The sequence below is a fragment of the Carcharhinus amblyrhynchos genome, chromosome 15 (assembly GCF_965287045.1).
Source record: "Carcharhinus amblyrhynchos chromosome 15, sCarAmb.v2.hapA, whole genome shotgun sequence".
In the NCBI taxonomy this organism is placed as follows: domain Eukaryota; kingdom Metazoa; phylum Chordata; class Chondrichthyes; order Carcharhiniformes; family Carcharhinidae; genus Carcharhinus; species Carcharhinus amblyrhynchos.
In genome coordinates, this window is record NC_137338.1 from 66,288,695 (window position 1) to 66,302,255 (window position 13,561).

At 45.1% G+C, this 13,561-nt stretch overlaps 1 protein-coding gene across 3 annotated transcripts in view; it reads right to left on the reverse strand.

Moving 5' to 3' along the window:
• Positions 1-13,561, reverse strand: part of phex (phosphate regulating endopeptidase homolog, X-linked) — a 121,403-nt gene that overhangs the window by 3,800 nt on the left and 104,042 nt on the right. For all 3 annotated transcript variants that reach the window (XM_080204102.1, XM_080204100.1, XM_080204101.1), the window contains 3 exons: positions 6,981-7,111; positions 3,944-4,009; positions 24-128 (listed from right to left, as the gene is read on the reverse strand). In XM_080204102.1, the coding sequence (XP_080060228.1) occupies positions 24-128; positions 3,944-4,009; positions 6,981-7,111 (302 nt within the window). The remainder of the gene's footprint in view (positions 1-23; positions 129-3,943; positions 4,010-6,980; positions 7,112-13,561) is intronic.

Below are 13,561 nucleotides of genomic sequence, written 5' to 3' on the forward strand. Positions count from 1 at the left end.
CTGCAGTGTGAAGGATGACTCACATGTGCGTAACTTAGAAAGAAGAGCTGATTATTGCTGAGTCGCAGCCCTGGTAAGAGTGCCTCTTCCCTGCCTTCTCTTTCCTCATGTATCCACTTCCTGTAGGCCTTGAGAGAAAGATTGGAAGCGTTAGCATGAAGCACAGTGACATGGCAAACACAAAAATTGAGTGGGTAAAAACTCAATGTGCTGTTTCACAGAAATCCCAGTAAAAAAAAGTACAGAGATGCCATTAATACTTTAATAATTGGATTTTAAGATATGCAAGACCAGTTCAACCAAATTTTACTGGCAACCTTTCAGTTCTAAGTTTTACTGGCTTTATCCTTCTGGCTCCCTATTTCTTATTTCAGCTGTCACTTATTTTCAAATTCTATTTTTTTTTACTGGGAAAGATAATTGTACACAAATATGTTACGGCTGGGTTACATGCTGTTACACAGTAAGAAGTCTCACAACACCAGGTTAAAGTCCCAACAGGTTTATTTGGTAGCACAAGCCACTAGCTTTCATAGCGCTGCTCCTTCATCAGGTAAATGGGATAAATAAACCTGTTGGACTTTAGCCTGGTGTTGTGAGACTTTTTACTGTGTTTACCCCAGTCCAACGCTGACATCTCCACATCATGGCGACCATTCCCCTGCTATTCACAGGGGAATGAATATCTGAGCTTCAGGTGGAAGGTCACAAACCCGTGCAGGTTGGCCAGGCTAACTGAAGTGATGCTATTGGAGTCTGGCAAGGTCAGAATGATTGAGGAGAGTGGACCTGTCTGGAGACTGAGGCAACTTCAGGTTGCCATGATTTCCTGAAGAGAAAATAAATAAATCTCAGGTCTACAGGGAAAAGATGTAGGAGTGGGACTGATTTTATAGAAACGCTACAGAAAGAGGCCATTCGGCCCATCAGGTCTGCACTGACCACAATCCCACCCAGGCCCTTCCCACTAATTCCTTTAACCCATGCATCTCAGGACACTAAGCGGCAGTTTTAGCATAGCCAATCAACCCAACCTGCACATCTTTGGACTATGGGAGGAAACCCACGCAGACAGTGACCCAAGCCGGGAATCGAACCCAGGTCCCTGGAGCTGTGAAGCAGCAGTGCTAACCACTGTGCTCCATGCTGCCTATTTGTTCTTGAACTGTCACAATGGGATGCAGTCTGTGCTGACTCCAAGATTGAAGTCGGCATGTTGCTGCCTGGTCAGAGAGAATGGTAGATATCCAACTCAGAGTTTCCTTTCTGGTAAGTGGGAGGCTTTTAAAAGTGTGTTAACCAGGATTCAGGGTAAGCACGTTCCTCTTAGAGTGAAGGGCAAGGCTGGCAGAAGTAGGGAACCCTGTATAACTCAGGTTATTGAGGCCCTGGTCAAGAAGAAGAAGGACGCACATGACATGCATAGGCAGCTGAGATCAAGTGAATCCCTTGAAGAATATAGGGGATATAGGAGTACAGTTAAGAGAGAAATCAAGAGGGCAAAAAGTGAACACAAGATTGTTTTGGCAGATAAGGCAAAGGAGAATCCAAACAGCTTCTACAAATACATAAAGGGCAAAAGAGCAACAAGGGAGAGAGTAAGGCCTCTTAAGGATCAACAAGGTTATCTATGATGGGTGCAATCCTAAATGAATATTTATTTCTCACCTGTATTTACTATTGAGAAAAACATGGATGTTAGGAAACTTGGGGAAATAAATAGTGATGTATTGAGAAGTGCTCTTATTACTGAGAAGGCAGTGCTCGAAGTCTTGAACTACATCAAGGTAGATGAATCCCCAGGACCTGATGAAGTGTATCCCAGGACATTGTGGGAGGCTAGGAAGGAAATTGCGGGTCTTCTGGCAGAAATATTTGAATCATTGATAGTCACAGGTGAGGTGCCTGAAGATTGGAGGGTGGCAAATGTTGTGCCTTTATTTAAAAAGGGCTGTAGGGAAAAGTGGTAGGTAAGTTGTTGGAAGGTATTTTGAGAGACAGGATCTACAGGCATTTAGAGCTGCAAAAACTGACTAGGGGCAATCAGCATAGCTTTGTGAGTGGGATATTGTGTACAGTTCTGGTCACCCTATTATAGTTAGGATATTATTAAACTAGGAAGAGTGCAGAAAATATTTACTCGGATGCTACCAGGACTTGATGGTTTGAGCTATAAGGAGAGGCTGGAAAAACGAGGACTTTTTTTCTCTGGAATGCAGAAAGTTGAGGGGTGATCTTGTAGAGGTCTATAAAATAATGAGGGGCTTAAATCAGTTAGATAGTCAATATCTTTTCCCAAAGATGGTGGGGCAGGGTCTAAAGCTAGAGGGCATAGGTTTAAGATGAAAGAAGAGAGATACAGAAGTGTTCAGAGGGGTAATTTTTTCACACAGCGGGTGGTGAGTATCTGGAACAGGTACAAGGCAGGTACAATTATGTCTTTTAAAAAGCATTTAGACAGTTACATGAGTAGGATGGGTGTAGAGGGATATGGGCTACCCTCTACACTGTGTGATCATTTGGGACTAGCTTAAGGGCTTTAAAAAAGGCAGCATGGACAAGTTGGGCAGAAGGGCCTGTCTCCATGCTATAAACTTCTATGTCTGTGGAGTGTTACTCAAGAACAGCTGTCTATTCCAACTGGTATGCAGATGTGCACTGGTGTTTCACTTATATTTACTGCAAGTAAATTCTAGCATCAATAGCACATTGTCTTCATCAGATATGGGCATTGCCAGCATTTATCAACAATTGCCCTTGGAGTGAGTGTCGTGCTCAGCTGCTATGGTGAGATCTAAAGTCATGTCATCAGGGTATTAGCCTGGGCAACTCAATTACTAGTGTAGTGACATTTCCACTACACTACCCCTTCCCCACAGCAGTGACAGATGCACAATGTCAGCTAGGCCCCATGGGCACAGATCCAGCTCTCTCGAAAGTGTGCATTCTCTCCATCTCCAGTACCACTCAGTACAGGTTCACAGGTGCAGTAGGACCCAGGGAGAGGTGGAAAGTGTTTCTGGCATCCTTGTGCTGCGGTCCCATGCGTTGGTCCTTTCTGCTACACGTTTTTGCTCCTCTTCTTGCCTCCCATCCCTTTCTGCTCGTGTAGAAGTCATGGCCTCCTTACACTAGGGCTTATTCAGCCTGTGTTGTCTTGTGGAGACAAAGCTGGAGCAAAGGGGAATTTAGCTATGTGGGAGCAGAGGGACACCTCCAGGACTCAATGAACAGATTTCTGGATGTGTAATTCTGGTGAAGAGATGCTGTGTGATCATTGCTGGGTAGAAATCAGGTTCAAGAGCGGGTCAAATCCATGTGACAGGACTCGAGATCTAAACAACATAGAACAGCACTGCGGGTGATTCCGCCCCCCCTCCCCCTCCCCAAGAGCACTGTGGGTGTATCATCCTCCCTAACGTCAGTGTGGGTGTACCCCTTGGGCAGCACTGTGGGTATAACCCCCTCCCTAGCAGCACTGTAGATACACCCTCCCTAACAGCATGGTGTGTGTGTCTACCCCCTCCCTAACAAGAGTATAAGTGTACCCCTCTCCCTAACAGCAATGTGGGTATAACCCTCTCCCTAACAGCAGTGTGGGTGTATCTCTCTCCGTAACAGCAGTGTGGGTATACTCCCTAACAACACAGTGGGTGTACCTCTCTAACAGCACTATGGGTGTTCCTCCCTCTCTAACAGTCCTGTGGGTGTATGACACAGTGGGTATACACTCCTCTCTAACAGCACTGTGGGTATACTGCCTAACAGCTATTTTCACTGTGATGGTTGATATCTTTGAATTAAATCAATGAAATAGCCAGTTTGAATTCAGCTCAGCAGTATTACAGCCTGCTACATTTCCCAATTCACCAATAACATTGTGGGACTGAGCAGGATAAACTACAAGGAATTCCCAGCAATAAGGTTCCTGATGTCAGCCTACCCTGAAAGCCTGCCGAAGCCCAGCGTTGTCAGCAATGTTCTCTCCCAATGTTTTCTGTCCCTTTACCTGTAAGACACAATATTCAGAAGCATGCTTTATAGATAGTCACACAATAACAACTATATATCGCAAAAATCACAAGGTAATTCATAAGGGCATTATCAAAACTAATCAGATATCAGGTAACATTCAGACTGATGAGCAAAGGAGGAGTGAGGTAGAGAGACAGGGTGCAATCTTAGCTGCGTTCATGCAACAGTGAAGTCAGAGATTTTAACAGCCATTCAAATCTCACTGACATGAATGATTTTCTGATCTCTCTGAATTCTGGAGCATGTGGCTGAGGCGTGGACACCATTGGAGGAGCAATTAAAATGCAGGATGGGCAGGTGGCAAGAATTCCAATCTCGGTACATCTGGCTCTATGTATTCAGGAGTGGGAGCATCTGAGCCTGTGTATTCAGGGGTGGGAGGGCCTGGGTCTGTGTATTTGGGATTGGCAGGGTGCGTCTGGATCTTTGTATTCGGGAGTGGGAAGGTCTGGCTTTGAGTATTTTTGAGTGGGAGGGCCTGGGTCTGTGTATTCAGGAATGGGAGGGTCTGAGTCTGTGTATTCAGTAGTGGGAGGGTCTGGCTCTGTGTATTCTTGAGTGGGAGGGTGTGGGTCTGTGTATTCAGGACTGTGTCTGGGTCTGTGTATTCAGCAATGGGAGGGTCTGAGTCTGTGTGTTCAGGAGTGGGAGGGTCTGAGTTTGTGCATTCGGAAATGGAAGGGTCTGAGTCTGTGTGTTCATGAGTGAGAGGGTCTGGCTCTGTGTATTTGGGAGTGGGAGCATCTGAGTCTGTGTGTCCGGGAGTGGGAGGGTCTGGGTCTGTGTGTTCAGGAGTGGGAGGGTCTGAGTTTGTGCATTCGGAAATGGAAGGGTCTGAGTCTGTGTGTTCATGAGTGGGAGGGTCTGGCTCTGTGTATTTGGGAGTGGGAGCATCTGAGTCTGTGTGTCCGGGAGTGGGAGGGTCTGGGTCTGTGTGTTCAGGAGTGGGAGGGTCTGGGTCTGTGTATTCGGGAGTGGGAGGGTCTGGGTCTGTGTATTTGGGAGTGGGAGGGTCTGAGACTGTGTATTCGGGAGCACAGGAACAGGCCCTTCAGCTCTCCAAGCCTGCACTGACCATGCTGCCCGACTGAACTAAAACCTCCTACCCGTCCAGGGACCATTTTCCTCACTTCCCATCCTATTCATGTATTTGTCAAGATGCCCCTTTAAAAATCACCTAATGTATCCACTTCCACTTCCTCCCCCGGCAACGAGTTCCAGGCACACACTACCCTTTGTGTAAAAAAAATCTAAAAGAATCTCCTTTAAACCTTGCCCCTTGCACATAAAATCTATGCCCCCTAGTCATTGACGCTTCCACCCTGGGAAAAAGCTTCTGACTATCCACTCTGTCCATGCCTCATAATCTTGTAGACTTCAATTAGGTCGCCCCCTCAACTTCTGTCATTCCAGTGAGAACAAACCAAGTTTCTCCAACATCTCCTCATAGCTAATGCCCTCCATGTCAGGCAACATCCTGGTAAATATTTTCTGTACCCTCTCCAAAGCCTCCACATCCTTCTGATAGTGTGGCAACCAGAATTGAACTCTATATTCCAAGTGCAACCTTCTATAAAGCTGCAATATGACTTGCCAGTTTTTAAACTCAGTACCCCAGCTGATGAAGGCAAGCATGCCGTATGCCTTCTTGACTATCTTCTCCACCTGCATTGCCACTTTCAGTGACCTGTGTACCAGATCCCTTTGCCTATCAATACTCTTAAGGGTTCTGCTATTTACTGTGCATTTCCTATCTGTATTAGACCTTCCAAGATGCATTACCTCACATTTGTCCAGGTTAAACTCTATCTGCCATCTCTCCACCCAAGTCTCCAGCTGATATATATCCTGCTGTATCCTCTGATGGTCCTCATCGCTATCTGCAAATCCACTAACCTTTGTCATCCGCATACTTACTAATCAAACCAGTTATATTTTCTTCCAAATCATTTATATTACAAGGTCCCAGCACTGATCCCTGAGGAACGCCACTCATCACAGCTCTCCATTCAGAAACGCACAGTTTTGTGTCCACCTCGCCAGCTCTGATCCCATGCAACTTCACCTCCTGCCCCAGTCTGCCATGAGGATCAAAAGCCTTACTGAAGTTCATGTAGACAACACCCACTGCCCTACCTTCATTAATCATCTTCATCACTTTCTTGAAAAACTCAATCAAATTCATGAGACATAATGTCCCCTTCACAAAACCATGTCTGAGTCTGTGAATTCAGGATTAGGAGAGTCTGAGTCTGTGTATTTAGAAGTGGGAGAGTCTGGGTCCGTGTATTCAGGAGTGGGAGGGTCTGGGTCTGTATATTTGGGAGTGGGAGGGTCTGGATCTATTAATTTGGGAGTGGGATGGTTTCTGTATTCAGGAATGGGATGGTCTAGGTCTACCTATTCAGGAGCAAGAAGGTCCATAAATAGAAGTTTGAATCCAAGCACATATAGATCACCCAGTGCCTGATGTACCTGTAACCCACCCAGTACCCCAGACAAACCTGTAACCCACCAACTGACCCAGACGTACCTGTAACCCATTCCATGCCCAGATGTACCTGTAACCCACCCAGTGCCCCAGATGTACTTTTCTTGAATTCTTAGAATCACTACTGCGCAGAAGGAGGCCATTTGGCCCATCAAGCTTGCACTGATAACAATCCTGCCCAGGCCCCATCCCCATAACCTCAATTTTTACACTGCTAGTCCTCCTGATACTAAGGGTCAATTCAACATGGCCAATCAACGCTAACCATAACCCACACACCTTTGGACTATGGGAGGAAACTGGAGCACCCGGACAAAACCCACACAGATACAGGGAAAATGTACAAACTCCATAGAGTGTGACCCAAGGCTGGAATTGAACCTGAGTACTGCTGTTAGGCAGCAGTACTAACCACTGTGCCACACTTGTAACGCACCCAGTGTCCCAGGCATACCTGTAAACCAGCTTTAGCCCAGTAATACTCATCGTACTGTTTTATCATACATTCAGTTTTCTCTATGAACCTTGAAATTGATGCATTGCTCCACCACTGATGCAAATTTCCATTTTTATCATATTTCCGACCTAAAACAGAACAAAGTTATCAGAAAAAGAGAATAATTATTTTTTAATATATATAGGCCGAATAATGAAATCTGCAAGTGTATATACTACAGGCTTGAGATGCTAAAGAACTATTTATATACGTTTTTCCATTGCCCTGTCAATGCCCCAATCTCCTACCCTGCAGCCAGCAACTGATCCACTTTCATTTTGATTTGATTTGATTTATTATTGTAACATGTGTTAGTATACAGTGAAAGATTTTTTTTTGCACTTAATACAGACAAAATATACAGTATTAGAGAAAGAAAGGAGAGAGTGCAGAACGTATTGTAACAGTCATAGCTAGGGTGTAGAGAAAGATCAACTTAACACGAGGTAGATCCATTCAAAAGTCTGATGGCAGCAGGGAAAAAGCTGTTCTTGTGTCAGTTGGTACATGTCCTCAACTTTTGTATCTTTTTCCCTATGGAAGAATGCCCAATATGCATGGGGTCCTTAATTATGCTGGCTCTTTGCCGAGGCAGCGGGAAATGTAGAGGGAGTCAATGAATGGGAGGCTGGTTTGCCTGATGGATTGGACTTCGTCATGACCTTTTGCAGTCTTGGACAGAGCAGGAGTCATACCAAGCTGTGATACATCCAAAAAGAATGGTTCTATGGTGCACCTGTAAAAATTGGTGAAAGTTGTAGCTGACATGCCAAATTTCCTTAGTCTTCTGATAAAGTCAAGGTGTTGGTGAGCTTTCGTAACTATAGTATCGGCATGGAGGGACCAGAACAAGTTGTTGGTGATCTAGACACCTACAATCTTGAAGCTTTCGACCGCGACAGAGGCATGTTCTCCACTATGCTTCCTGGAGCCCTATAATAATCAGTTTTGTTGATATTGAGGGAGAGACTATTGTTTCCACACCAGTTCACCAGATTCTCTATCTCTTTCCTGTACTCCATCTCATCATTGTTTGAGATCTGACAAGTGTCATCAGCAAACTTGATAATCGATTTGGAGGGGAATTTGGCCACACAGTCATAGATGTATAAGGAGTAGGGGGTTGAGAACGCAACGTTATGGGGCACCGGTGTTGCAGATGATTGTTGCTTATCCTTACTGATTACACTCCGTGGGTGAGGAAGTTCAGGATCCAGTTGCAGAGGGAGGAGCCAAGCTCCAGGCCACGGAGTTTGGAGATGAATTTCATAGGAATAATGGTGTTGAAGGCTGAGCTGTAGTCGATAAATAGAAGTCTGACATAAATACCTTTATTATCTAGGTGTTCTAGGGTTGAGTGTAGGGCCAGGGAGATGGCGTCTACTATGGCCCTGTTGTGGTGATAGCAAACTATAGTGAGCAGACTGGGAATGGAGGGGTACAGAAGAATGGTCTAGTTGGACCAATGAGCGGCGCAGGCTTGGAGGGCCGGAAGGCCTGTTTCCTGTGCTGTATTGTTCATTGTTCTTTGGATTCTGGGTGGCCGGAATTGATTCGTGCATGACCAGCCTTTCGAAGCATTTCATAATGATGGATGCCAGTGCCACTGGCCCATAGTCATTAAGGCACACTGCCTGGCTTTTCTTTAGTAGCAGGATAAGGGTTGCTGCAAAGAGAGGTTGAAGATGTCTGTAAATACTCTTGCCAGCTGGTCCACGCAGAAACGCAGGTATCCTATCCGGGCCAGTCGCTTTCCGTGGGTTGACCTTTGAGAAGGCTGCTCTGACATCTGCAATGGTGATCTCAGATATAGGTTCATCTGAGCTTCCAGGGTGGAAAGTGTGCTCTTGTTGACCTCTTGCTCAAAACAGTCATAGAATGCATTGTGCTCATCCGGGAGGGGACTTCAACAACTGCCCACCTAGTCTCTTGTGTCCTACCCAATGGAACAGTCTCTAAGGTAGCATTTCATCCAAAGCCTTGCTGAAGTCTAGATAAGTCAAATGTGCTGTGTTCCGTCACTCATGAGCACTGACTTCATATTTTTTGCTAGATTTGCCCACTCACTAATCTAGAAATAAATGTTTGGCAATATGGAACTTAAAAAGTGGGCCACGTTTCTGAGTCTTTTAGCCTTGTACTCATTGCAGTTTCAATGGTTTAATTGTTCTGTGTTCAGTTATGAGAGTCTGGGAGCTGAGCTCACTGTCTTCTGTTAGCTCTGTTAATAAAGGATAATATCAGGGCGGTAGTGAGAGACGATATAGGCACCAAAGAGCAAAATGTGGAATCATTGTGGGTGGAGATAAGGAATAGTAAGGGGAGAAAGTCACTGGTGGGAGTGGTCTATAGGCCCCCAAATAATAACTTTGAGGTAGGGTGGGCTATAAACAAGCAAATAATTAATGCATACAAAAACGGAACGGCGATAATCATGGGGGATTTTAATCTGCATATTGATTGGTTGACTTAAGTCAGACGTGGTGGGCTTGAGGAAGAGTTCTTGGAATGTAATGTTCTATGTTCGATGTTCTATGCTGTCGGGATAGTTTCCTTGAACAGTATGTTATGGAACCTACGAAGGAGTGAGTTATCTTAGATCTGGTACTGTGTAACGAGGCAGGTAGAATTAGGGATCTTCTTGTGAGAGATCCTCTTGGGACGAGTGATCACAATATGGTTGAATTTCTAATACAGATGGAGGGTGAGAAAGAAGGGTCCCAAACCAGTGTCCTCTGCTTGAATAGAGGGGAGTATGATAAGATGAGGGCGGAATTGGCTAATGTAGATTGGGGGCGCAGACTGGTTGGTAGGACAGCAGAGGAACAGTGGAGGATTTTTAAGGAGATCTTTTTCAGTACTCAGCAGAAATATATTCCGGTGATAAAGAAGGACTGTAAGAAAAGGGATAACCAGCCGTGGATATTGAAGGAAATAAAGGAGAATATTAAATTAAAAACCGATGTGTACAGAGCAGCTAAAAATAGTGGGGAATTAGAAGATTGGGAAAGATTTAAAAAAAAAACAAAGAATGACTAAGAAAGCGATAAAGAAAGATAGAGTATGAAACTAAACTAGCTCTAAATATAAAAAATGATAAAAATATAAAATATAAAAAACTTTTACTAAGCTTTTACAAATAAGTAAAGAAGAAGAGAACGGCTAGAGTGAATGTTGGACCCTTGGAGGACGAGAGGGGAGATTTAATGATGGGGAACGAGGAAATGGCTGAGACTTTAAATAAGTTTTTTGTGTCGGTCTTCACGGAGGACACAATAGCTTATCGAATATTAAAGATAGAGGGTTGGTAGGAGATGAGGTCCTTAATACAATTATTGTTACTAGCGAGGTAGTGCTTGGTAGACTAACGGGACTGAAGGTAGACAAGCCCCTGGGACCGGATGGAATGCATCCCAGGGTTCTGAAAGAAATGGCAGAAGTAATAATGGCGTTAGTAATTATTTATCAAAATTCGTTGGACTCTGGGGAAGTGCCGGTGGATTGGAAAACAGCTACTGTTACACCGCTGTTTAAAAAAGGTAGCAGACAAAAGGCAGGTAACTACAGGCCGGTCAGCTTAACGTCCGTAGTTGGGAAAATGCTAAAATCCATCATCAAAGAAGAAATAGCAGGACACCTGGAAAGGAACGGTTCGATCAAGCAGACGCAGCATGGATTCATGAAGGGGAAGTCGTGTTTGACGAATCTACTGGATTTTTATGAAGATGTGACTAGTGCGATAGACAGAGGGGAACCAGTGGATGTGGTGTTTTGAGATTTCCAAAAGGCATTCGATAAGGTGCCTCACAAAAGGTTGCTGCAGAAGGTTAGGGTGCACGGAGTTGAGGGTAAAGTGTTGGCGTGGATTGAGGATTGGCTATCTAACAGGAAGCAGAGAGTTGGAATAAATGGGTGCTTTTCTGGTTGGCGGTTGGTGACTAGTGGCGTGCTGCAGGGATCGGTGCTGGGGCCTCAACTGTTTACTATATACATCGACGATCTGGAGGAGGGGGCTGAGTGTAGGGTAACAAAATTTGCTGATGACATGAAGATGAGTGGAAAAGCGAATTGCGTGGAGGACGTGGAAAGTCTGCAGAGAGATCTGGGCGAGGATCTGGCAGATGGAGTATAACGTTAGCAAATGTGAGGTTATCCACTTTGGAAGAAATAATAGTAGGATGGAATATTATTTAAATGGTGAAAAGTTGCAGCATGCTACTGTGCAGAGGGACCTGGGGGTCCTTGTGCACGAACCGCAAAAACCCAGTCTGCAGGTGCAGCAGGTGATCAAGAAAGCGAATGGAATGTTGGCCTTTATAGCGAGGGGGATAGAATATTAAAGCAGGGAGGTCTTGCTGCAACTGTACAAGGCACTGGTGAGGCCGCAACTGGAGTACTGTGTGCAGTTTTGGTCCCCTTGTTTGCAAAAGGATATATTGGCCTTGGAGGGAATACAGAGAAGGTTCACCAGGCTGATACCGGAGATGAGGGGGTTAGCTTATGAGGAGAGATTAAATAGACTGGGCCTGTACTCGTTGGAGTTTAGAAGGCTGAGGGGGGATCTTATAGAGACTTACAAGATAATGAAGGGGCTAGATAGGGTAGAGGTAGAGAGATTCTTTCTGCTTAGAATGGAAACCAGAACTCGAGGGCACAGCCTCAAAGTAAGGTGGAGGGGTGCAGTTTAGAACAGAGTTGAGGAGGAACTTCTTCACTCAGAGGGTGGTGAATCTCTGGAATTCTCTGCCCATTGAAGTGGTGGAGGCTACCTCGTTGAATATGTTTAAGTCACGGGTAGATAGATTTCTGATCAATAAGGGAATTAAGGGTTATGGGGAGCAAGCGGGTAAGTGGAACTGATCCACTTCAGATCAGACATGATCTTATTAAATGGCGGGGCAGGCTCGAAGGGCTAGATAGCCTACTCCTGCTCCTATTTCTTATGTTCTTATGTCTTTGGGAAATCCTAGGTATGGACTCAGAGCTAAAGTAAACAAAAGCTGCCAGAAACTGAGTTGGGACAAGCATGAGTCAGGCATTTGGTAACTGCAGAGATGTTCTAAAACCACTGCAAATAAAACCTGTTGACATACTTTTATTATTGAAAAAAACAAAGAAAAATACAGTACAGGAACAGGTCCTTCAGCCTTCGAAGCCTGTGCTGATCATGATATCCTAACTAAACTAAAAATAAACAGTGGCACACTGGTTAGCACTGCTGCCTCACAGCTCCAGGGACCTGGGTTCGATTCCTGGCTTGGATCACTGTGTGGAGTTTGCACATTCACCCCATGTCTGCATGGGTTTCTCCCGGGTGTTCTGGTTTCTTCCCACAGTCCAAAGATGTGCAGGTTAGGTTGATTGGCCATGCTAAATTGCCCCTTAGTGTCCCAGGATGTGTATGTTAGAGGGATTAGTGGGGTAAATATGTAGGGTTTCGGGGATAGGGCCTTGGTGGGATCGGTGCAGACTCGATGGGGTGAATGGCCTCCTTCTGCTGTGGGGATTCTTATTCATGCGTAGTTCTGGTTGCCACATTATTGCATGCAGTTTGAGTCACTGTACTATCAGAAGGATGTGGAACCTTTGGAGAGAATGCAAAGAAGGTTCACCAGGATGCTGCCTGGTCTTGAGGATGTTGGCTATGAGGAGAGGTTGAATAAAGTAGGATTGTTTTCACTGTAAGCCAGAGGGTGAGGAGAGACCTGATAGAGGTCTACAAAATTATGAGAGGCATAGATAGGGTGGATAGTCAGAGGCATTTTCCAAGGGTGGAAGTATCAATTTCAAGGGGGCACAGGTTCAAAGTGAGAGGGGGAAAGTTTAAGGGAGATGTGCAGGGGAAGTTTTTCACACAGAGAGTGGTCGGTTGCTGGAACGCAGTACCAGAGCAGGTGGTGGAAGCAGAAACAGTAGCCACACTTAAGGGGCATCTGGATGGGTGCATGCATAGGGAGGGAAAAGAGGGATACGAACAGGGGTGTAGCCAGGTTCTAAAGTTAGGGGGAGCAAGCACATAAAAAAGGTGCCCTCGTGATTCTGCACCAAACGGTGGGAGGTCTTTAATTCATAAATTTAGTTATCCACTGTTTTAATCGCCTGAGGGAATGAAATGTAAGTATTGATGTGCTACCAGTGTCTTGGGAATGTTCCAGCTGGCTTTAGGGGAAGTGGCTGGGGGTTTCTGCCTGATGAAGAGGATCTGGGCTGCATGAGGAGTGCTCCACCAGTGACCCTCAATCCATATCCTGAGAGCCCAGTGGGACAGGCATTCAGGAGAGAGAGAGGGATGTCAACTGTGGAGTTAGCGCAAGGAATAGAAAAGATTTTAGCCTCAGGCTGTTGTAGTGATTCATGCAGGGCAGAGACTACAATAGTTTGTACATCAGGTGTTGTGAAAGATGAAAAAAAACACACTGAGCTCATCCCGGAAATTTCCAGAGCACTAAAATTTTTTTATACAGTAAAGAAATGGAAAGTACGGGGAGCTTCTGCTGAAGCTGGCTGGATCTCTTCAAACTTGGGAAAAGTATTTATGG